Source organism: Lissotriton vulgaris, chromosome 11, assembly GCF_964263255.1.
Source record: "Lissotriton vulgaris chromosome 11, aLisVul1.2, whole genome shotgun sequence".
In the NCBI taxonomy this organism is placed as follows: domain Eukaryota; kingdom Metazoa; phylum Chordata; class Amphibia; order Caudata; family Salamandridae; genus Lissotriton; species Lissotriton vulgaris.
In genome coordinates this window covers 218,512,692-218,538,779 of record NC_141699.1, presented here as the reverse complement: position 1 = coordinate 218,538,779, position 26,088 = coordinate 218,512,692, and the positions used below count along the sequence as shown (strand labels likewise).

General features: G+C 48.1%; 1 protein-coding gene across 1 annotated transcript in view; it reads right to left on the bottom strand.

Annotated features, from left to right (window-relative positions):
- The window catches only part of LOC147679550 (uncharacterized), a 430,526-nt gene that overhangs the window by 17,747 nt on the left and 386,691 nt on the right, over nucleotides 1–26,088 (bottom strand). Inside the window, exon 9 of the mRNA XM_086942459.1 lies at nucleotides 9,111–9,192. Within this exon, the coding sequence (XP_086798585.1) occupies nucleotides 9,114–9,192 (79 nt within the window). The 3' untranslated portion in view covers nucleotides 9,111–9,113. The remainder of the gene's footprint in view (nucleotides 1–9,110; nucleotides 9,193–26,088) is intronic.

Genomic DNA, 26,088 nt, shown 5'->3' with positions numbered 1-26,088 from the left:
CGCCCCCAAAGTCACCTGTCTAATTTGTGGCAAAGTCCTCTCCAGGGGCAATCCCAAAATGAAATATTCATTTGGTAATTTTACCATGATCCGCCACATGGAGAGGTGGCATCCCAATAACTTAGCCCAGGCTGAAGTACAGGAACTTCAGAACAACCCACCCCCTGTGGCCAGCACCTCCTCTACTGAAAACTCACTTTCTGGTCCTGAAGGACGACAAATGGTGCCAAATATACAACAAAAATTTGGCACCATAAAAATAGTTTGCATTTTCTGTGGCAAAACGTTATGTTATGGTGAACTTAGTGTCACCTTAATAAATAATGCTGTGGACAACCACCAATGCAGCAAGCAAAGGAAGCAGTAATTCTTTTCTTTTGCTCCTGTAGAGCCATTTCCAATTCCCTGTTTTTTGTTTGTTCCCTTAAAAAACACAAAAAAATATAAAATTGTTCAAAAATACCCCCCCAAAAAAATGTTCAGAAAAATAATAAAAAAATATATAAAACAAAAAGACTAAAAAAAAGTTCTTTTCAGAACAACCTCCCATTTATAAAATATTGCTAAAAATTTTAAACTCTGGCATTCTTTTTTGCGCTTTCCGGTGAGCTCCCCGGTGCGCGTACCGAGCGCCCCCTCCGCGAAAATCAAAAAAAAAAAAATGTTTGCCCCGCGGGGCCCTTTTATAGCCCCCACATCACACCTAGAGAGTCATGGAGGGGGGGGGGGTCTACCCTGCCCCCTTATGGTCATTTCCCCCTTTGTTTTGGCCACCTCTTGTGTCTCGATCCTACCGAGGCACAAGATGGCGGCCGCTCCGGACTGTTTCGAATGTTTACAGACAACCGAGAGCCAATCAGCTTTCCGTGCGCAAGTCGCGTGGCGTGCCCGGTTCGCTCCCCGGTGCGCGTACCGGGGAGCTGCTATAGATATATATATTTTTTTTAACCTAAATTACTCAAAATCCACTGGAGCACATATCTTGAGACATAGCAAAGGCACATCGGACTACCAGTCCCTACAATTTTGCCAAGTTTGGTGGAAATCCATTCAGCCGTTCGGGCTAAAAGTGAGTTTGACTGCCCTATGGAAATTAACATGGGGGAAACACGTTTTGGGACCCCCCTTTTATCTCGGACCCCGCTTGACGAATCCCCCCCCAAACTTTCAGGGAAGGACCAGAGCTCGACGAGGCAAATTTGAGGAAATTTTCAGGCAGATTCGTCAACCGGCGCCAAAGTTATTCCAAATAGAATTTTGAGACTTTGCATTGAAAACAATCCTAACTATAACTACCTACTGGCGACCGCCAGTAGGAAGGATATATATATATATATATATATATATATATATATATATATATATATATATATATATATATATAGATATATATATATATATATATATATATATATATATATATATATGTTTCCCCCCTCCCCCCCCCCTTCTTATTGAGGTAAGTTGCCTTTCTAATATGGTTTCTCAACAAATGGATTTCTTGTATCAGCATGGTCATATGTGAAGATGGCCCCATGAAACAAGGAGTTCAGCTATCTTTGAACGGCAAAGAGCCTTTGAACAATTCTTTAGCACTGTAAAAATGTGTTTCATTATATTTATTTGTAAAATATAAAGAATTCCATTACATAGATTTTGGAAATGGGTTTGACTATCCCGCCAATTTTTTTTTTAAAGGTGAGCCCACCAAACACAGCATGGGTGCTAGCGCACCCATGTCAGGCCATTGCACCAGCTCCCCCTCTTAACCAAGAAGGGGCATCACTGCTAAGTTGCGAACTTAGGAGCACTGTACCTGCCAACCACACATACAAGCGTGCCTTACTCAGTCGAGTGTTAAAAAGTCAGTACTGAAATAGTGCAACATTTAATCTGACTAGTGAATAATGAACACAAATCAGAACCTCAAAACAAACCTATATTACAGCCATTATTATGCCAAATAGCACAAAGCCTATAAGTTGTACGTCTAACACTGGCAATGAGAGATGACTCCAGTGGCGGCTGCTACCTATTAGCAGCAGTGAAGCAGGGTGGAGGGAAGGGGGTCAATAAGGTTATAAAAAATTACTTACCTCCCAGCTGGCCGCGGCCTCTCCTATGTCCTCTTCATGGCTTCTTCAGGGAGGCAGGAAGCACCAGGGTTTCCAGGCTCCCTGCAGCCAATCCCAATGCTGCATTTTGATTTGTCTCAGTGTAGTAGCACAGTGCTCAGCCAGGGGCTGGAGAGGTGGGCATGTTCTCCACGCAGGCTGTAATGCAGCCTGCATGGAGAACATGGTATGTGCGTCATGACTGTTTTGGGAGGCTAGAGAAGGCAGGCCAAGCACTCATGCTCATATATGAAGTGCAATCCACTCCTCCCCTGCTCTGAGAGCAGCCCATCAAAGATGCCCAGACAGGGAAAACTAAAATGTTAACGCACAAGTTACTACTTGCGTAACGATATATCTGTAAGAGACATTAATTAGTGATAGATTCCTTAACTTAGAATATCACCATGTGTCAGACTGGATCCGGAAAGTTTTGCTTAGCAGTACCCCCTGCGAATCAGTCACTGGCGTCCGGCAGCTCTGCGTCAGTCACTGGCGTCGTCAGCGCCGATATGACGTCACAGAGGGTACGTAGGCACCACCCATGCATGCTGACGTCAGTTCTATACACGACTTTTCGCACCAGGAAAGCAGAGCCATGCAAGATACTGACCATTGGTGCATAAAACTAGGTCCCTAAAAGGGGATGACCTTAACCCTAGTAATCAGTTCACAGAACGAGGAGGATGGGTGGGGCGGTAAGGAATCTAGCACTAACTAATGTCTCTTACAGATATATCGTTACACAAGTAGTAACTTGTGCATCTGAAAGATACACGTTAGTGATTCCTTACCTTAGAATAGATACCCCAGCAATACCAACCCCGGTGGTGGGTTTGCGAACGAGATTACACCAGAAAGTCACGGAGCACAGAACGGACAAATAAGCCATCTCTCCAGACATGACTGTCAAGGCAGTAGTGTTTGGTAAACGTGTGCAGGGAGGCCCACGTAGCTGCCTGACAAATGTCCTGCAAGGGGCCGCCACGCCCCAAGGCAGTGGTGGCTGCAGCAGCCCTGGTCGAATGGGCACGCATTCCCACAGGAGGCTTCCTCTTGGCCAAGAATTAACAAGCTTTGATGCACAGAATGACCCGACCATTTGTGTACGGCCCGACCTTTTTTGGCGCCCACGTAGCCGACAAAGAGCTGATCTTCCACCCAGAACTGCTGTGTACGCTGCAGTCAGAAAGCGAGCGCACGTTTTGGGTCCAGACGGTGGAGCCTCTTTCTTCTCTGGAAGAATGCAGAGGCGGAAAGAAGGTGGGAAAAAGTGATGGTCTGCCCGATGTGGAAGGGCGTGACAACCTTTGGCAAAAAGGAAGGACAGGTCCTCAGAATCACCTTGTCCGGATGAAGAGAAAGGAAAGGAAGTTTAAAAGAAAGAGCCTGGAGCTCACTCACTCTTCTGGCAGAGGTGAGAGCAACCAGGAAAGCAGTCTTTAAGGTGAGAAGACACAAAGGACTGTTATGAAGGGGCCCAAAGGGAGCGCACATCAGAAAAGTCAAGACAAGATTTTATTCCCACTGAGGCATTATGAAGGGCACGGTTGGAAACGTATGCGTAATGCCTTTAAGGAAACGGTTAACAATCGGGGACTTGAAAAGAGAAGGCTGATCTGGAAGCCGTAGAAAGGCAGAGATAGCCGAAAGATAACCTTTCACAGTGCCCAGAGCAGAGCCCTGCTGGGCCAAAGAGAGAAGGAACAGAAGAACCTCAGAAAGAGGGGCAGAAAGGGGATCCACAGCCTTTGCTGTGCACCATGCCACAAACCTGTTCCACCTGCAGGCGTATACTGTTTTGGTGGAGGGATGCCTGGCTGCCCGAATGACATCACAGACTTCGGGAGGAAGATCGAAAGGTGTCAACTGTCGTCACTCAATCTCCACGCATGGAGGTGGAGGCTGGACAGGTTTGGGTGGAGGAAAGTCCCCTGCTGCTGCGACAGAAGATCCTCCCGAAGAGGCAGACAGATCGGGGGATCGATGCTCATACTGAGTAGCTCGGGATATCATACTCTTCGAGCCCAGTCCGAAGCCACAAGAATGACTTGGGCCCGGTCACTCCTGATCTTCTTCAGCACTCTTGGCAGAAGTGGTATAGGCGGAAAGGTGTACAACAGACCGCAACTACACTTGCAATGAAAAGCGTCGCCGAGGGAGTGACCCCTTGGAAATTCCAATGCGCAGAACTGATGACATTGCGCGTTCTCTTCGGTGGTGAATAGGTCTAACCAAGGCTCTCCCCATCACTGAGAGAGACTATGCGCCACCTCAGAGTTCAGATGCCATTCGTGATCCATCAAGCACCGGCGGCTGAGTTCATCCGCCCTGGCATTCTGAGAACCCGCCAGGTGTTGAACCACCAAGGTACTGCCTTGACGTTCCAGCCATGTCCCGAGGTGCAGAGCCTCCTGGCATAGGGTCCAAGACCCCACCGCCCTGTTTGTTGCAATACCAGATGGCGGTGGTGTTGTCCGTGAACACCTGCACTACACTTCTCTGGACAGAGGGAAGGAATGCCTTAAGTGCAAGTCGGATCGCCCGCAGCTCCAGAAGGTTGATATGGAGCTGGGACTCCGCTGGAGACCAGAGGCCTCTGATCTTCGCCTCTCCCAAGTGGCCTCCCCATCCCAGGAAGGATGCACTTGTCACCACTGTGTGCTCTGGTTGGGGGAAGGGAGAGGGATCTGCCACTGACCCAATCGTGATTCGTGAGCCACCACTGCAACTGTCGTGCAGTGCCCTCCGAGATCTGAACATGGTCGGACAGGTTGCCCTGATGTTGCGCCCACTGGAACTTCAGGTCCCACTGCAGAGCCTGTATATGCCATCTGGCATGTGTCACCAGCAGGATGCAGGAGGCCATCAGGCCCAGAAGCCAGAGGGTCATCCTGACCGAAACCCGGGATAGAGGCTGAAAGATCGGAATCATAGCTTGAATATCCCAGACTCGCTGCTCGGGAGGAAAAACCCGAAACAGTGTTGAATCCAGAACCGCTCCGATGAAGGGGAGCTTCTGAGAGGGACTCGGGTGCGACTTCGGCTCGTTGATGGAGAACGCCAGCAAATGCAGGTCAGCCGTAGTCTGGAGGTGGTTGACGACTACCTGGGGCGAGCCCGCCTTCAACATCTAGTCGTTGACGTAGGGGAAGACTGAGACACCTGACCTGAGCCGATGAGCCGCGACCACCGCCATCACCTTCATGAACCCCCGAGGGGCACTGGTAAGGTCGAAGTGGAGCACGGCAAACTAAAAATGCTCTTGGCTTACCGTGAACCGCAGGTAACGCTGGTGGGCCAGCAGGACGGGAATGTGAAAATAAGCGCCTGGAAAGTCCAACGCCATTATCCAGTCTCCTGGGTCAAGGGCAGCCAGGACGTGAGCCAGGGTCAGCATTTTGAATTTCTCCTTCCAGAGGAAGCGAATGACGTCACGGAGGTCCAAGAAGGGGCGCAGGCCCCGCTTGCCCTTCTTGGAAACCAGAAAGTAGTGGGAATAACAACCACTCCCCACTTCCGGACCGGGAACGCAATTAATGGCCCCCTTGGCCAGGAGGGTCGTGACTTCCTGACGGAGAAGAGCCAAATGATCCCCTGACAAGCGGTTGCACCGAGGTGGCATGGCTGGGGGGGATGACTGAAAGGGAAGGGAGTAACCCTGGCAGATTATCTGCAGCACCAATTTGTCCGATGTAATTTCTCGCCAGTAGTGGAGGTGGTGGCGGACCCTACCACCCACTGGTGTGGGGTGCTCCCTGAAGCTCGGATTATAAAGGCTTAGAGGTGGAAGCAGCAGGGGTAGAGGTAGACTGATCTGCACACTGGTTTCCAGACCTGGCCCTGGGGAAGCCATGGCCGCGCTGAGGCTGGTTCTGCACAGGCTTGCTGGAGGAGGGCGACTGGATGCCTCTGCCCTTGCCATGAAAGGAACAAAAGCCAGGAGTGGCAGGGTTCTTTGTAGAAAGACCCAAATACTTGCCGGTGCCCGTGAGTTCTTAAAGCACTCCAATCCACTGTCGGCCTTATCGCCAAAGAGGTGGGAGCCATCAAAGGGCTTGTCCATGAGCGAGCCCTGGACATCGGGCGAGAACCCAGTTGAAAGCAACGAGGCGTGGCGCCGCAACGCCACAGTCATGGAAATTGCCCTACCCAACGAATCAGCGGTGTCCAAACCACACCTGATGGCAAACTTAGCCGCATCCTTACCTTCAGCAATCGCTTGGGAAAGGACAGCCTGCTCCTCCTCAGAACACTAAGGCAAGACCTGAGCCACAGAATCCCACACTGCGTGGGAATAACGGTCCAACAAGCAGGCGGTATTAACCGACCGCAGACCTAAGCTGGCCGAGGAGAACAACCTCTTGCCAAATCGCTCCAGCCGTTTAGAGTCCTTATCCGGCGAAGTCGTGGGAAAGGCACTCTGCGACGTCAAGGCCTGAATGACCAGGCTCTCAGGCGTAGGGTGAGTGGGAAGGAAGACAGGATCACCAGGCGATGACACCTGGCGAAGTTTTTATCCACTGGCGCTCCCGTGGCCGGCCGCTAGCAAGTGCCCAAAGAGGACTTCGGTAAGGGCCTCAATGAAAGGGAGCAGCGGCTCCGACGATGCAGAGGCCGTCTGGAGCACCTCCGTAAGGAGGTTGGTCTTGAGGGCTATTGTAGGAAGATCGACATTAAGAGCCTCCACAGCCTGACGCAGCACCACGGTGTTGGAAGCACCTTCCTCCATAGTAGGCGGAGAGGCAAACGCCGGGGCAGAAGAAACATCAAGTTCGCCCACGTCTTCCAGGTCGTCCACCCAATCTTGTTCGGAGTCACATTGCCGGGCAGGGGGGGGGTCCTCGGACCAGTTCCAGTCGTCGTCCGCCTCCGGAGAAGGGACGAAAGGCATCGGGAACAGTGCCAAAAACTGCGCCGGCCGGGGCCAGGCCGGAGCCACCTCCCAATTCGGATCAGTGCAGAGGTGGGATAAAAGGCACCCAGTGCGGCACCGGGGGTGGAGGCGGGGGTGGAGCCGGCGGCACAGCACCTCGTGGCGCCGGGGCCAGAGCCAGTGGCGTAGGATCCTGTGGCCTCGGGGCCAGAACCGGTGGCGGAGCCGCCAGGCCAGCAGGATTTGGACAGGGGACCGCGGGGCCCGAAGGCGCGCCGGCAGGATCCCTGGGCCTGAAAAGGCAGTCCATGGCAGCAAGAAACTCTTGCATCTGTTTTGGAGTCGCCTACGGACCCGGGTTTGGCGGGTAGGCTGCGAGACTCCCAGGCTCCAGAGGAGCCGCAGGGCGGAGCCCCTGTCCCCCTCCGAGGAGCGACGGGGGGACGTCTGAAAGCAAACACGCTTCTTCGACTTTTTATGGCGTCGCTTACCGGAATCCGAAGCGGCGATGAGAGGAATGGCGGACATCCAGCAATTTCCGGCACCGCTCTCTCAAAGCCTTCGGGGACATGGCACGACAATCTCGGCAGTCCCGGGAGTCGTGGTCGGTCTCCAGGCAGTAGAGGCACACATTGTGGGGGTCCGCCACCGACATGTTAAAGCGGCACGGCCCGCAAGACTTGAAGCCGGGCATCCCTACGTGCACCAGGAGAATAAAGGGGAAGACAAAAGTCTCAAAAAGTAGTCAAAAAGTGACTACGGTACGTGCTCAATCTGGATCTGCGCTTGCTGGTGCGGAAAAAGAAAGCACTGACGTCAGCGCGCATGGGTGGCGCCTAAGTACCCTCCGTGACTTCAACTCGGCGCTGACTACGCCAGTGACGGACGAGGAGCCGCAGGACGCCACCTGACGTGCAGGGGTACTTCTAAAGAAAAGTTTCCGGATCCAGTCTGACGCCTGGGGATATTCTAAGGTAAGGAATCCATCACTAGCGCGTCTCTTTCAGATCTCAGGTTATTATCATTTTACTTTTCCTTTTTTATACTGGAAAAAGCAGTAGGCCACGCTCCTCCGCCATAGCGGGGGAGCCGCCCTGGCTGACTCTCTTTAGCCAGACCTAGAAAGAACATCCCTACCTCAGGAATGTTATGAAATCCATAGATATTTTACTTTACGGTATCCTATTTATAGGAACAAGGATACGGCTGAGCAACCGACAGAATCCCATACCCAGAATAGTTATTTGCATACATAAGCAGGGTGTAGCAGTGTCTTATGGGACAGTGTCCCTACAATGAATTGAGGTGATTTAATGCATGTAGTATACAATATTATTTTCTTTATTATTTAGTGTACTAGAATGCAGACATTTGAGCCTATACGGTAGGCTCTATGCACTATGAGTACAAAGGAAGCTAAAACTCTTTAGCGCAAACTAATAGCTACGTCAGCCATCATATTCGAAAGGAAGCATTGAAAAACTATGAGAACCTCAGAACAACCGTTACTTCCCTTTTGCATAGGGATTTGCAGAGCATTCTTTGTTGCACGTGTACATTGGCAAGAAGTTCTAAAGCGGTTTATGTAAACAGCGTAGTTGTAGAAAGTGAAAAGTCAATGGATCGGTAGTGATCTGCACCCAAATGCTAGTGAAAATAAATAAAATATGATTCTATAAAATCGCCTTTGCAGCTCTTTAGTTTTAAGAGTAAACAAGCATTAGCAAAGCCAATAGGCATTATGCTCCGACTCAAGCACTGATAAAAGCAATAAGAAATGCCAGCTGTACACAATTCATGGATGATATATAAAAAATACATGTGTGATGACTGTATTTTATAAGTTATAAAACAGACCCTCTGAAGGATACACCCAAACAATCAAAAGAAATTAGGTGACCCCAAAATACTTTGGTCAGCTGATTGGAGATGTGTTTAACAATGTATCTCACCAATACCTCAAGGTTCCGGAGTCAAGGAAGCCAGTGGGTGATGGAAACGGAACCATAGACCCTTACATTATAGAATACAATATGTTTCCATTTAATGGCGCAAGCCCCATTACATGTAAAATCTAAAAATTAACACTCTCACACTTGCATGCGACAAATGAAGTTTACCTTCTAGGAACTGTTTTCATACTGGCTCAGTCGTTTCTTTGATTTGAGCTCTTGTAGCCACTGGGGAGACATCTCTATTGTCCTAAAATGAGAAAAATACTATTAAGGAGTTATAGAAAAATACCTTTCTTGCTGACGACAACTAATTTAGGTGTTTTCTAGAAGTTACCTTGAAATAACAGACACCTTTAGAATATTTACAATCGCTTAATGCTCCAGAGATTTGTTAGCGTCTTTATAACCTCGTCGTTTATAATGATGCCTCCAATAAATGCAGTGAACTACTGGTGTAACCCATCTTATTGAATGAATTTCATACATGTCCTTCTCACATGCATGTACAAATGACAAATATAACAAGAATGCAAAACGTTTGATTAAAGAAATACATACAAAAATGTCATCCCGATAATTAAATACATCATACATGCAACAGGGGGCGTGGCTTGGGCACCGATGGGAGAGGCGGCGTGAGCTGGGAGCTCCGCGCCTGATCCCTAATTACTCCTGAACTATTGAAAATGGAACCTGCTGTTACGCCCGAAAACTATAGGAAGAGTGAGGGAAAAGAGGCGGCAGGTCTGCGATCTGGAGCAGGGTAGAACCAAAATGGCGACCATCCCTGGCTCCCAACAACACTGTGCCGCATATTGTTGAGCCGGAATTACTGCGAGAGCTCCAGTTCGGTGAACGCGGCTGCACTTGCCGAGGGTTGCGGAGCTGGTACACCCCAGCGGCCAAGAGGAGCGCATCATTCACGGGAGCTAAGGCCGCTGAGGAAGAATCGGAGCTGCGGCATTGAAAATGGTGGCGGCCTGGCTCTGGCGCCGGCCGATCAGCGGAGCGAGGATCGACCTGATGCAGTGGGGTGCTGCTTATTGAGGCGAGGAGCACATATTGTCTGTGACGAAAGACTGCTGCTTTGATCGACGGGTGCGGAGCGAGACGAGCCCTGACTGCCAGGTGACTGGGGTTTACAGCGCCAAGGGGAGGAGATATCGGGATCGAAGGTGCGAGCTGTCTGGGCCCCATCGCGCCATTGATACCTGAGGAGAGTGGCGATCGAGGAGCGGAGGAGGCGCACACTGGGGTGGCCCGACAACAGTGACCCGGGTAAGTGGGGCGCAGTAGACCTGGGGCCCTGCCCTGCGGAGGTGGATGTGGGGCGCGGGTGAGCTGCGTCCTGCGAGCCTGGGGCAGCGCAGGATATTCGAAGTGTGACTGGGGAGAGCGGTACCACGATCAGCGGTGCTGGAAAGCGGCTTGACAATTAAGAAGCGGCCTCGACTGCTAAAGGCTCACGAAGTGGGGTGACGAGGCCAGCGGGGATCAGCTGTGGCCCTGCGAAGAAAGTGGTGATAATTGCGAACGACGCATGTAGTGGCATACTTAAAAAGAAACTGTGCGGAGCGCCTCGATTGCTGCGGGGATCGCCTGGGGTGGTGTCCTGGAAGCATTGAGTGCGAGAAGCACAGTGAGCCTGGCTGATACATATCGCATGGCGACATCAGAGAACTGTGGGTCTCGAATGAGGCTGACCTAATCCTGGACCTGAGCTGGTGGCTGATGCGAAGGTGGAAAAGGGGTAATCCCGTTGGCAATGTACGTGAGCGGGCTGTGCCTAAGGAACGCTGAAGCAGGAACTGTGTACATGTGACTGATTGTCAGGGCTGGGGTACCTAAAGCGGAAATACTTTGGTCGTAACAGGGATCTGCTCACTTGAAACGCATTGGTGCATTGTTCGTGAAGGTCTACAATTAGTAATCAGTATAAAAGAATGAACACTGCCTGCTGCGACCTGTATAAGAACTCCTAGATCTTGCTGAATCATAGTAGCGATCTCTTGAATATGGTTAAACCCAAGGGAAAAACAGAGGGGACCATGGATTCAGACGCGCAGGACCAGACAAAACAGGGGGCCGCAGGTCTGCAACAGCAGTTAGATTGCATTTTAGAAGCTATCGCGGCGTCATGAGAAGCCCTACAACAGGACATTGCTCAGGTGGCGACAGGATTAGGGATATTGCGAGCCGATCACTCTAAATTAACGGACAGTGTGAAAACAGCCGAAGACACGCTCCAAGAACTGACTCCAGCTCACGCAGTCCTCGAAGGTAAAATGGCGAATGCTCTGGAACATATACAAGCCCTGGAAAAGAGGGCCGAAGATTCCGAAAGCAGAAACAGGTGCAATAATATACGCGTAGGGGGTCTTCAGGTGAAAGAAGAGGGAGACGATATGATGGGCTATCTTGAATCCTGGTTGCAATCGACAGTAGCCCCGGAGGGACTGTCCACGTTCTTCACGCTTGAACGGGTGCATCGAGTCCCAGCACGGCCTCCGCAGCCAGGCCGTGCGCCGAGACTAGTGGTTGCAAGGCTACTCCATTATAAAGACAGGGATCTGTTACTCCAAAGAGCACGCAATGCTGGGACTTTTTCAGTAGGAAACAGCAGGGTGACTTTATTCCCAGATTATACGCTTGAAACCCAGAAGCTCCGCGCATCTTTCCTGTTGGTCAAGAGGGAACTCAGTGCCGAGGGGATTCAGTACTCTTTGCTTTTTCCAGCAAAACTGAGGGTCATAGTGGATGGCTTCACACAGTTCTTCAATACCCCTGGAGACGCTTGGCCATGGCTGGAAACTTACTAAGCAGCCACAGACCACAAGAGGCACCGTAAGTCAGCTCTACAAAGGGCTCCCCAGGTGCGTAAGTCTCAGCGAATAAGTCGAAGAAGACAGGGGTCGCAGAAACCATTGTCGTCTCAAACAGATAAAGAACGGCAAACGGCTCTGAAGGCAGTGTTGGCGCTCTCTGGGGCACAAAAGACTCAGTAAACACTGGAAACTGAATCAGAAGGCCATAAAACATGTTCAGAAACTGAAATGTCAGAAACGGACAGCATTCGGGGCCCGAAGGTCACACCAGGGACTGCTGATGGTGTATTAGATGCATAAAGCAGGTGGAGAGTGCACCTGATGATGGAGCATTGAAGGTAAATGGGTCAGGGAAATGGTGGTCTTATAACTATATGCAAAAAGGATCCGAATGTTGAGGTCTTTCTATACGGGATCATGGCGCACGGGTGCTGTGGGTTGGCATAGCAGCCTGTCGGGCCAGAGTCACACCCCACTTGCCCCTTAAGGCAGACCTGCAGTGACTACTGCGGGATATATGGAGTGTTTTGGTTTTATGGTTTGGATGGGGGCTGATAGACTGATATTAGGTCCTGTTCTGGGGGGTGGGAGTTGGGGATGTTGATGTGAGGATGGGTACATTTGGTGTGGGCAGATGCTTGGGAACAGTCAGGGGGAGGTGGTTCATTAGCGATGGGAACGTTACCTGAATTGATTTGTATTTCCTGGAACGTGCGAGGTTTACACACAATGACAAGGCGTAAAAGTTCATGTGTATTTGGTCAGGAGGGGAGTCCAGATAGCCTTCTTACAGGAGACTCCTCTCACTAAAGCAGAGGGACAAGCATTGCAGCGTAGGTGGAGGGGTCAGGTCTTCTGTACATCGTACTCGGCGTTTGCTAGGGGAGCACTGATCTGGGTGCGGGCTGGGGTTCCTTTTTAAGCTATACAACATGTTGTGGATCCTGAGGGCAGATATGTGGCGGTAGAGGGACGATTGTATGGGAGGAATGTCACTCTTTGCAGTATACACGCACCAAACACAGATCAGGCACACTTTTGTTTAGCACATATCGGGTGCCCTAGCACATTATTTGACTAATCCGATACTAGCAGGGGGAGATTTTAACTCACTCACAGATACTGTGCTGGATAGATCGCCTCCTCCGCTGGCTGATTCGCCGGTGTGCCGGCTAGCACAGAGTAGATTGAACTGGCAGGAAAGATGGGGCTTAATAGATATTTGGCGTAGACAGCACCCGAGAGATAGGGACTATTCCTTTTTTTCAGCCCTGCATGAGCTCCACGTTCGAAAAGGTGCAATTTTGTGCTCCCAGTCGATCCCAATAGTGGGAGGATCAGAATATTTGGCCAGGATTATATCCGATCACAATCCACTATTGTTATCTATCAATTGGTGGATGACTAGATCGTCAATACCTACATGGCGCTTACGCCCTGAAACGCTGGAAGACCAGGTCTACCAGGCAGCAATAAAGGTGGGCATCGAACAATATTTTGAGGAAAATGAGGGAACAGCATCTTCTAGGGCAGTGGAGTGGGACGCCTTCAAGGTGGTGATACGTGGGCTTTGTATCAGCAAATATACAGGAATGAGGAAAGTGTTGCTAAATGATGTAGATAAAACTGAAGAGAAACTGAGGGTGTTAGAACAACAGCGGCCAGAGCAGCCAGCTTTACAAACACAATTACTAGAGGCGAAGGAACTAACCGCGGCAGAAGTAGAGAGATTGCGCAGTTTCGATCATAAGACTTTTACAACAAGGGTACATGCAGAGGGGGATAAGGCTGGAGCAGTGCTGGCATGGCTGTCCGATCAGACGCCGAGAGGTTGCCCAGTTCTGGCCATGGAAACAGAAACAGGTACTATAGTGTACACCCAACACGAGATCATGACACGGTTCTTGGGCTATTATGAGTTATTGTACCAGTGTAGTTTGAGGGTGGAGGACGAGGCACTTAGAAGAGGAACAGGCTGATGTACTAGGAGGAGATATCACATTAGTTGAGATCCGAAGTGCAATCAAGCACATGGCCCGGAAAAAAACTCCGGGAGTGGACGGCTTACCGGTTGAATTTTATGCACAATATATTGATCTGCTAGCTCCCCGTCTACTTGAGGTATATAAAGAGGCTAGAGAGTTGGGTCGGTTGTCTTCCATGCAAGAGGTGTTGATTAGTCCCCTTTTGAAACCAGGTCGAAACGGAGAGGATGTAACTTCCTATAGACCGTTATCCATGCTGACGACGGACTATAAGATCCTGAGTAGGATACTGGCAACCCGATTATTACCTCACATGACCACCCTGGTACATCCCGTCCAAGCTGGATTTATTCCAACTAGAAACACTTCCTCGAATATACTGCGGCTCATAAGGATCATGGGGACTGACCATCATGACCTCGACATGCCGGCGGTCCTTTCGGTGGACATAGAAAAAGCTTTCGATTGCCTAGAATGGACATACCTCTTTAGAGTACTGGAGCGGTTTCGTCTAGGTGCGCTGTTTGGGAATTGGGTTAGAGTTTTATACTCTTCGGCAGCGGCAAGAGTGAGGCTGGGGAAACTGATATCCACCCAATACCCGGTATTGAGGGGAACGAGACAGGGATTCTCCCTGTCCCCACTGCTGTTTGCGCTTGCAATAGAACCGCTAGCGGTGCAGGCGAGATTAGGACTGAGTTTTGACGGACTGTGGCATAATGCGATACCACAACGCATATCGTTGTATGCAGATGACTTACTCTTATACCTAGAAAACCGGGAAGGGGCACTGTGAGGTGCGATTACTTTGTTGACTAGATTTGGAGATTTATCGGGACTCAGAGTGAACTGGCGTAAGACATGCTTACTTCCAGTACGACCATGCAAAGTAATTCCAGTCCTTCCCCAGGAGATAAAATGAGAGCCGAGGTGCCTCACTTATCTTGGGGTCCGAATTTATCATGACGCTACTGACATCCTGGAAGGGAACATAGGGCGCTGCATAAGGGCCTTAAAGGGGAGCATGGCATTTTGGTCCATGCTCCCGTTATCAGTAATGGGGAGGTTAGCCTTACTTAAAATGGTGGCATTGCCAAGGCTGCTTAATTACTTCCGGACGCTGCCGTTGATGTTCAAGGAATGGAGGACAATGGTCATTGTCTTTTTATGGGGAACGGGCAGGAAGCGAATAGCTTTTGAAAAACTAATGCGACCGAAGCTGGAGGGGGGACTAGCAGTTCCGGACTTCGAACTTTACTATTTGGCGGCACAGCTGCAGGTACTCACGCAGGCGATTGCTGCAGAGTTTCGGGGCCCTGACCATATGAGAGGTACAGGGATTCAAAGGCATATCCTTTCATATATAGTCTTGCAACAGGCACTTCTCCCCAGGGATCTATCGCTGGAGGAGAGCACTCTGAGGTCATGCTGGAACCGTAGCCAACGTAAAGCGGGAGTCTTGCATCCTTATGCTCCAGAGATCCCATTAGGGATGCGGACGGCACTTCCACATAGGAGTGATTTGACTGCTCTCGAGGAGTGGGAGCAATTGGAAGTCCAGATGATAGGGGACTTATATGAGGAGGGAGAACTGCTGTCTTTTCAGGCCTTGCAGGAGAGATATGACCTCCCAAGAGGTGACTTCTTGATTCATGCTGCGGTAACAGCGGCGATTCGGAAGCAGTGGAAGGAGGGGCAGGTAGAACCTAAGACTACAATGGCATGCCAGTATGTAGCAATGGCAGCGGGGTCCTTTAAATTGGTTATGTGCTTCCAGTTTCGGATGCTGCACTAGGGGTTACAACCATTACCTGACCTAAAGTCAAAATGGGAATCAGGCATAGGTCGACCGATACCAGACACAACATGGGGGCATGTCCTCAGAAGGGCATGGAAGGGCACTCGGAATGCACGATTACAACTGATACAGTTTTTCATATTACACCGAGCCTATCTGACACCGGGGAAGATTCAGAGGTATTTCCAGGTGCAAGATGCGGCATGCCCCAGATGTTTGGAAGAGGGAGCGGAACTGGAGCACATGCTCTGGGACTGCCCAAGACTAGGGAACTATTGGATAGAAGTGGGAGCCTTTTTGAATGAAGTTCCGAGCAGAGATCTGACTTACGATATGGCTACGTGTGTGCTGCTTTGGTTCCCCCATACAACCAAAACAAAGATAACAAGTAAATGTATAGATCTAGGGCTCATATTAGCGAAGAGAGAAATCACCCTGCACTGGAAGTCAAAAGAGGGACCATCACACAAGCGCTGGAGAGCGGAGCTTTATAAATGGGCAAGGAGTGAGAGCACTATTCGGCTGCAACAGGCCCAACGTTCAAGTCAGGAAAAGGCCCTGGAACAAGCAAGGGCATGGGAAACCTTAGTACAGGCCTTGTTAGACCTACAAAAGGACGATGAGAGCTAGTGCACTTGGAATATACGAGTAACATCTAGAATTTACAATAAGTCGAGAATGAATCACTGACAACTGAACATCATGCGATGCATTACTTTGGAAGATACATGCCCACACCATTTGAGGGGGGAGGGCATTAGGGCATGTTGGGATATAAATGAAGATATATTTGACGAATGATGGTATTGTGTTTTATAATGGTGTTGTATGATGATAAACCTTCAATTAAATATGTTTAAAATAAATAAATAAATCATACACGCAACAAATTATTTCTCCCTACAACTATCTGATTATGAACTATACATGTGGCTAGTAAGTTCTTTAGACCCAAAGGTATGGTCCTGAACTAGAACAAGCCTTTTGTAAAGATGAAGAAAATGAGTTAGCTACCTGTAACTGCAGTACTCCAGTATTGGCACCTTTCATAGACTCACATGTTCGATTCATACCCAGTCGTCGGAGTGGGAGTCCCACGGTACCATAGTAAAGCAGTATGTATCAGTATAAAAGGCTAAAATGGTAATTAAAAGTCAGCCTATCTATATCCTTTTTTTAAAGAACCAGAGTTGAACTATAACCAATCAGGCAACAGCACCCTCTAGAACACTCCCAACAGAGGCTGAATCCCTAAAAGTTTCAAGCACAAGTGGGAATAAATAATCTTAATCTGTAAGGGGAGCCTTTCAGGGGAGGACAGTGGGTCATATGTGAATCTGTAAAAGGTACCAATACTGGAGATCTGCAATTACAGGTAAGTAACTCATTTTCTTATTCAGCATTGGATCTTTCATAGATTCACATGCTTGAATCAGAGTAGGAAGTAGTTTTGTAGGTAAACACAACAGTAACAGAAGTACCCTTGAGGATGGTGGGTAACAGTCTAAAGAATATCCGTATACATTCATCTATGCATTACTCTTCGTAAATTATTTATATATGACAAGAGAATCATGCATTATACAACTGTATCAAATACATTAGCAGAGACATATCAATAATCATTTTAAGTTAAAGAGGCTCACCTTACTGAAACAGAGGACGAAAAACCACCTTTCCTACAGCTGCATCACTTCTCTGTGCCGATTCTAGACATTACTGTTGTGTGAACGTGTGGTGCTCTTCCACGTCTCAGCACAATATATTTTCTCCAGTGGAATGCCTGTAAACAGAGCAACTGAAGTGGACACTGCCCTTGTTGAGTGCACTTTTGTCCTTGCTGGGAGTGGTTTGCCAGCCTTGTTATGACAAAACTGAATGGCATCCAAAATTCATCTTGCGACTGTTGCTTTCGTAACTGCAGTACCATGGCGAGACCAAGAGACGATCAGTTGATGCATTTTCCAGATTTTTTAGAGTGATGAAGATAGAATTTAAGACATTGCTTAATGTCCAAGGTATGGCGAGGCCTTTCTGCAGGGATGTCACATTTGGTGAAAAGGTACAAAGTAGGATAGGTTCATTGAGCTGAAACTGCGATGGGACCTTGTGGATACATTTTTAATTTGTCCTAAGAAGCAAATAATCATCACTGAAATGCAGGAACCGTTCCTGCATTGAGAAAGTGTGAATCTCGCTTACTCTTCTACTGGAAGTGAGAACCAAGAGTAAAATGGCCTTACACGTGAGATACTTCAGGTCTGATTTGTGAATGGGTTTGAATGGAGGCATCATAAATTGGGAGAGGATCACATTGGGATGCCATTCTGTGGGAGAAGCTCGTACTGGGGGAAAGTGCTATAAAGTCCCTTTACGATTTGTCTGAATATTATTGTGGAACAGGAGAAAGAGAATGTGGGGAAAATCTGTACCTATAAATTGCGGGAAGGTGAACTTTAACAGACGCATGAACCAAACCTGATCTGGCTAGCGACAGGAGGTAAAGGTAGAATCTGTTCAGGTAATGCTTCCAAGGGATGCAGGTTAGATTTCTGACACCATGAGCAGAATCTCTTCCACTTTAACCTGTATGACTTCCTTGTAGATTCAGCTCTTTCTTTAGCCAAAATTTCCCTACAGTCTTGAAAAATATCTACATCTGGGGTCTTATTGAATTCAGTAGCCATGCTTGTAATTGGAGAGAAAATGGCTCCGGAAGTATGATTTGGCTGTTGTCCCTCGTTAACAGCATCTGAATTGTTAGTAGTCGAATGGGATTGAACTCCGACATCAGTGAAAGGTCCGTAGATCAATGCTGCCTGTGCCATTTGATAGCTATTAGAATGAGGTGACAGGGCTCTCTTCATTTTGTTGAGTATCCTCGGTATGAGAGGGAAGGGGGGAAAAAGTATGCATAAATCCCAAACCATCTAATTGAAAGGGCATTTCCCCACAACCCTGAGAGTAGGTATTGACTGGCGCAGAACTGGCATTTGGCATTGTTGTCTGTCGCAAAGAGATCCAACACTGGCTTGCCCCACCGGAAGAATATTTTGTCCAGATCCAGTTCCCACACGAGGCAACTGTCTCTGGTTCTGGTGAGTGTGACTGCTAAGGTATTGTTTACAGCCAACACAAGCTCAGCTTTCAGAGATCTCTTATGAGTTGCAAGTCATTTGCAAAGCTCTCGGGCTTCCTGAGATAGCGTTAGTGACCTCGTACCTCCTTCCTTGTTGATGAAATACATGCTGGCCATATCATCTGGATGGACCAGAACAGAGGCGTCTGCTATTCGTGGGAGAAAAGCTTAGAGGCGAAGAGGTATCACCTTTAGTTCCAAGCAATTAATATCCATAGTCTTTTGAAATATTGACCACTTTCCTTGTATCTGTAGGTCCTGTAAGTGACCACCCCAGCTGTCTAAGGATGCATCAGTGGTGATGCTGAAGTCCGGTATTGAAGTCAAGAATGTGAGACCTTACGATAGATGAGATATTGGAGACCACCACTCCAAAAGCGTTACTATCCTTCAGGTGATTTTTATCAAATCATCAAACGATCCCTCTGGCTGGATCGATTGCGCTTGTAGCTCCACCTGCAGTGGCCTCATCTTGAGCCATACCAGCGTAACCAGATTGATTGTGAACCAGATCATGTCCAGTAACGACTTGTAAAGGTGTAACTGAAGCCGACTTTCATTTGCAAATATTTAGAGCTAAGTTTGTTAGTCTGAGCTGTCAGTCTTGAAAGAAAAACTTTGTTTTGCTTAGTATACAGATTGGCTCCCAGAAACGTTATTGGTTGACTAGGGTTTAGTGGAGGATTTCGGATAATTCACCATAAGGCCTAGTCTGTTAAACAGTGAGAGGCAAGCTTTAGTAGCTCTGGAAGCTTGCTGTGGTGTTCAGGCTTTTAGCAGTCAGTCGTCTAAGTGGGGGAATACCTGATGACTTTGCTTTCTGAGTGTGGCTGCTACCAGAGCAAGACATTTGGTGAATATGTTTGGAGCTGACTTGAGGCCGAATGGAAGGACTGGGAACTGGTAATGGGTACTGTCTACAGTGAAGTAGAGATATTTGCGGAGCTTGGGATGTATGGGGATGTGAAAATTCACATCTTGTAGGTCTATAGAGGTCATGTAGTCTCCACTGTTTAGCAAGTGCAGGATATCGGAGAGAGTGATTGTTTGCGTAAGAATTTGTTCAGCTTTCTGAGGTCTAAGATGGGTATCAATTTCCCTGTTTTCTTTCATGTAAGGAAAGAACGGGAGTAGAACCCCACACCTCTTTGGAAGTAAGGGACCTTTTATATCGCACCCTTAACCAACATTAAAAGTGCTTCTTTCCTCAATAAGTGAAGCCAAGGTGGGTGCGCTCCCCTTGGAGGGTTGTTTGTTCGCTCTGGAAAAACTCCAGGGTATGTTCGCAACTTACTAGATCTAATACCATTTTCCCAATGTTTTCTCACTCCACTGAGGGATGTAGTTGGAAATATTCACAGCCACAGGATGGGAAGGAGTGGACCTGCTCTAAGTCACTGCTTGCGACCTGCATCCTGACTCTGGTGGAAGGATTGCTTCCGGCGCAGACCTTGTTTTTATAGGCTGCCGAGGGCGGTTGACAGTAAGCCTGAGGTTGGTAAGAGGATCTGTACTGGGGCTGATAACCTCCTGCATAATTAAAGAAACTTCTTCTTTAAGGCCCCCGAAAAAGCAACTTCTTAAATTGAAGGGTACTTAGAGACCTACCTGTAGGAGGCTGGCTCGGTTTGTGGTGTATACCTATTGGTAACACACCCTGTACTGAGTCCAGGCAACCCTTTGTTGTAATAGCAAATAGGAACCCAGATGTGAATTCCAGATGAGGAGTACCTGCAAAAAGAAAGGATATGATTCCAAACCACCAGAGGTGTCCTGTGAGGTGCAGGAGCACAATGCCACTCCTTGTAGGAGATACTTTGCTGTAGCACGGAGGTCTTTAAGATGCAGCTGAGGAGCCCACACGACGATGCAAAAGCACAGGAGATTGTCGAGATGCAGGAGGGTCAGTGCAGTGGCCAGCAGGACCACCAACAAGCCTTAGCAAAAGAAACAGAAGTGCTGCACAAAGAGATGCTGGGTTGCAGACCAGCAAGGTCTGAGGATCTCACCCATTCAGGACTGACCCCAGCACGCAGGAGAGCCAGCAGGAATCAATGGAGACCCCAGGAGGACCACCCTCTGGCAGCAGGCACAGGGAGTTGCAAGGAGGCCTCAGCGATACACACAAGATGGAGGCACATGTTGCAGGAGATGCAGGGAGGACAACACTCTTGGAGCTGGGTAGTGTTTGAGACTGGGGCTTCTTGCAGCTTGAAGATCTTTGGTCAGGACAGTCAACAAGCCCTGGCAACTGCAGCCAGGTGCACAGGGATGATATTCCGGTAGACTGGAGAGGGATTGCAGTCTCCCAAGTTGCAGGGAAGACAGGTCAGGCCTCTGGAGAGCCATCAAACCACCACCTGTATTGTCGTCGAGGTGCCAGCAGATACAGGGGAGTGACATAAGTTGCAGAACTTGGAAGAGCATAGAGACGAAGTTGCAGTAGGAGTCTTCCTACCAGAAGCATTCATGTGTTGGTTCCTGGCTCAGTTCCAACAACAGAGTTTGGTGCCCAACAGCAGAAGAGTCTTTAGGAAGTTCTTTAGGGGAAGCCAGTCTGTTCTTGAAGACGAAGTCCGGACGAATCTAAGGATTCACCTTCTGGGGAGTCCTTAAGTAACGAAGAAAGGGGGTACGACTACTTCTGCGATGACCCACCTATCAGGAGGGGTCACGGATACTACCCTGGTGAACTGACCAGTCAAACTCCTGGGGGACTCTGCTCATCTAAGTTTCAAGACGGTAGAATCAAGTGGCAAACTGGAAGGAGCTGGACAGGGGGGGTGGACACTCTCCTATCCTTTGTGTAGTTTGTGCCAGAGCGGGAGCCAATGGCTCCTAGTCTGGACAAAGCCCGTTTATGCAAGGAGGGCACCAAATGTGCCCTTCAAAGCAGTCTGGAAGCGACCAGGAGCATTCCCACCTTAGCAGGCACCTAATTCTAAAGGAGAGGTGGCTACAACAGTCCTCTACAGGAAATCCTTTGTTCTGCCTTCCCCAGCCAGAGTTAAGCTAAGCAGCAGGAGGGCAGAACAGTGTATGGGGTTGGCAGAAGCACTAGCTTGCACTCAGGCCCTTAAAGGCTACACAGGTAGACATGGGGGGGGGGGTAGATTTGGTCCTCTAAGAAGCCCCTCAGTGCATGGTATCATGCAACCAACACTGGAATCGGTGTAGCTGCATGATTCCAACATGTTTGACACCAAACATGACCAGGTTTGATGAAGCCATTACGTAGTTGGACATAACTACTTAGCCAGTGTCCACTAAATACCTTAAAATGGCTGACCCGCACTTGCCAAGCTAGTTAATGGACTTCGGGGTTCCTTAGGGGGTCTCTACTCGTGAAGGCACACCCTCATACATACACTTAGAACCATGCCTGTGGGCTGTAAGGCGTACCTTAGGTGTTACGTTTAAGTTTAACGCACAGTGACCAGGTTATAAGGCAAACCTCTCTCAAGTGAAAGGTGCATGCACCATCTCAAGCAGGCTGCAATGGCAGAGCTGCAGACATAGTTTGTATGGGCTCCCATGGGTTGCACAATACATGCTGCAGTCATGGGAGATCCCTGGTGTACCAATGCCCTAGGTACTTAGTACCATATACGAGAGACTTACAGGGATACACCAGTATGCAATTGTGGGGTGTACAAAGTAATTACCAGGAATTTGGGGAGAGAGAGCAAAGACACTGGGGTCCTGATTAGCAGGATCCAAGTGTATTACAGTCAAAAACAACCTGGCAAAAAGTGAGGTTAACTATGCCAGAAAGATCCTACTTTCCAACATTAGCTGTGTCTGTTTATATTGCAAGGAGTGCATCATCTACATGCTTCCCAAATAGTGTCTCTCAGTCATAAGCCATGTCCAGTTTTTCAATTGTACCTCTGGTTGGAACGCCGTGCCTTTAAGCCATATTTGGCGTCTCAACACCACTGTTCCGGCTAACTGGCAAAAGTCTGTGGAGAAGACGATCTTTGCGCAGTCTATAATCTCAGAGGAAGTGCATGTCCCCTTCATGGAGAATCTATCTTGCTTCCTGCTTCCTTTCCTCAGGTGCTAAGTAAATGAGGTTCCCGACATCTGACCACATCTGCCGATCATAACGTCCTAGGATAGCCAGCTGCTTGAACGGTGATGGCAGACATTAGGGAGAACCTCTTCCGTTGTTGTCCAAGTGCCTGCTTTCCTGGTCTGGTGGCTCAGAAATGGGGGTGAAATGTTTTTTGGATAGCCTTTGCGCTGGTTGAGAGATCACAGAATCAGAGTTGGATGACCTGTGAGGCAAGTGGGGGAATCCTTAGTAGCTTTATACTTTTTGTCCATGCGGGGTGGACCTGCGCCCACTAGAGCAGGGCTCTTATTATTTTAATCCCCTCCTCCCATATATAGTCAATGATGGTGATGGCTCTTATTAACTTCTTTTCTAGTTCTTTGAAGTCAATGAGAAAACAATCTGACAGTTTAATTGAGGTTGGGAGATGCAAACGTGTTATAGCCCGATGAAAACCACCAATGTCCTCTGGGGGAGAATCTGAAGGATGTGGCAGTGAAGATGATGGAGTGGGGACAAGTGAGTCATCTCACTCATCTTGCTGAGGTTGCGGTTCAGGGAGTTTGCCTTCCTCCCTTTCACCCCGAGATGCTAGATCATCTTTTAGTTGCGAATGCTATATTTGACACAGGTGTCATCCTAGGTGTTACAGGTGGTGGAATGCAACTCGGCATAGCTGAAGATGTAGGATGCGGTGGTACTATTGGCGGCTTCTGTGGAGGGTCGGGAAAACTCCTGAAATCCTGCAGCATGGACTGATCTTGACATCCTCATAATTGAGCTATGAATGAGAATGGTAATATATTATATATATATATATATATATATATATATTACCTACTGGCGGTCGCCAGTAGGTATATATAGTTAGGACTTAGTTACCATAGGAAATTCCGAACATTCTATTGGGAATAACTTTGGCGCCGATTGAGGGATCTGCCTGTAATTTTCCTTAAATTTGCCTCGCTGCGCTCCGCTCCTTCGCTGAAAGTTTCGGGGGGATTCGTCAAGCGGGGGCCGAGAAAAAAGGGGGGTACCAAAACGTGTTTTCCCCATGTTAATTTCCATAGGGACATTCTGACAAGGCTACAGCTCGAACGGCTGAACGGAATTATACCAGATTTGGCAAAATGGTAGGGACTGGTATGCAGCAGAGCCTTTTGTATGTTTGGTGTAAATCCCTCCAGTAGTTCTTGAGAAAATTTAATTTGAAATTTTTCAAATAGCATTTTCTATGTGACCTTTAGACACGGTTACAGCCCGAACGGCTGAACGGAATTACACCAAACTTGGCCAAATGGTAGGGACAGGTATGCAGTAGTGCCTTTTCTATATTTGGTGAAAATCCCTCCAGTAATTGTTGAGAAAATGAATTTTAGCAAATTATATATCTATATGCGCTCAACATTCTATTGGGAATAACTTTGGCGCCGATTGAGGAATCTGTGTGTAATTTTCCAAAATTTTGGCCAGCTCCACTCCTCTCCTTCCCTGAAAGTTTCAGGGGGATTCGTCAAGCGGGGGCCGAAAGGGGGGGCCCCAAAATGTGTTTTCCCCATGTTAATTTCCATAAGGTCCTTCAGACACGGCTACAGCCCGAACGGCTGAATGAAATTACACCAAACTTGGCAAAATGGTAGGGCCTGGTATGCAGATGTGCCTTTGCTATGTTTGGTGAAAATCCCTCCAGTAGTTCTTGAGAAAATTGAATTTGAGATTTTTCAAATGGCATTTTCTATGGGACCTTTAGACACGGCTACAGCCTGAACGGCTGAACGGAATTACACCAAACTTGGCAAAATGGTAGGGACAGGTATGCAGTAGTGCCTTTTCCATATTTGGTGAAAATCCCTCCAGTAGTTGATGATAAAATTGAATTTGATCAAATTATATATCTATATGCGCTCACCGTACGCGTACGTTAACGCGTACCGTACGAGTACGTGCGCTCACCCTTACGTGCGCGAGTGAGTTTCTGATTGGCTGGCAGTCGACTGTCAACATTCCAAACTGTCCAAACCAGGAAGTGTTGGCCACCATCTTGTTTTTCAGGAGAACTGAGGCCCAAGAGAGCCCAAAACAAAAGTGGAAAACACGAAAAGGGGGCAGGGTAGAGACCCCCCAACCCTCTAGACCTTCTCAGGGGGTCCCAAAAGGACCCCCAAGGGCAAAAATAAAAAAATAAAAAAATCGGGGGTACGCGCACCGTACGCGATTTAAAAAAAAATCCTTTTTTTTGCACTTGGTGGTCCTTCTGGGACCCCCTGAGAAGGGCTAGGGGGTCAGGGGGTCTCAACCCTGCCCCCTTTTTGCGTTTTCCACTCTTGTTTTGTGCTCTCTTGTGCCTCACTTCTCCTGAGAAACAAGATGGCTGCTCAGGTGGTCCCAGAAGGATAATAATATATATAAACGTTATCCGCTAATAGAATTAGCATTTATAAACCCTTTGAAATTTATTGAAAAAAAATATAGGTTTCACGCCTGATATAGTTAGGAATTAGCATTTAAAAAACCTTGCAAATTCACTGAAAAAAACATAGGTTTCAAGACTTATATAGTTAGGAATTAGCATTTAAAAAACCTTGCAGATTGACTTAAAAAAACATAGGTTTCAGGCCTTATATAGTTAGGAATTAGCATTTTAAAAACCATTGAAATTGCTCCTATATAGTAAGTTGTACGAACTATATTTCGCGCACCCGCAATCCACTGCTGATGATGTCACATATTACATCATTCATGACATGGTCAGTGACATCACTGATGACCTCTCAAATGACATCACTGATGATATCACTGATGACATCTCATTTGACATCACTGATGACATCATCCAGTGACTGTTACTGTAAAGTTTAAATATGTTTTACATATTGAAGAATTTTTACCATCATCGGTGCGATTGACAATGCCTTCGTCGCGGTAAATTTCGACAGCAATGTTTGGAATTCTGATGCTGCTGGCGTCATTGACTGCCTCAGTCGTAGGGTTCTTCGTAAACGGCGTCTTCGATGATTACAGTACTCTCGTTGACAAAATGGGCACTTTCCAGACGGTTGAGAATTTTTAGTCTTCGACATTAAGGGTTCTGGGGAGAAAGAACGCGGCCTTTCCCCAGTTTTTATAGACCTAGTAATGGGCTGTAAGGCCTCCTCTGTGGAGATTCATTTCATTTTCTCCTTTCTCAGAGGGTCTTTAAGATGAATTTTTAAGGCCTTCCATCTCTCCTCAGACGTCCCTTGTTCAGAAGAACTTGACCTTTTGTGGGCTCTCACATACGAATTGTCTTCCTCAGAAATGGTGGGTTTCTGAGTTTTGGACTTATGTAGCCACACACGT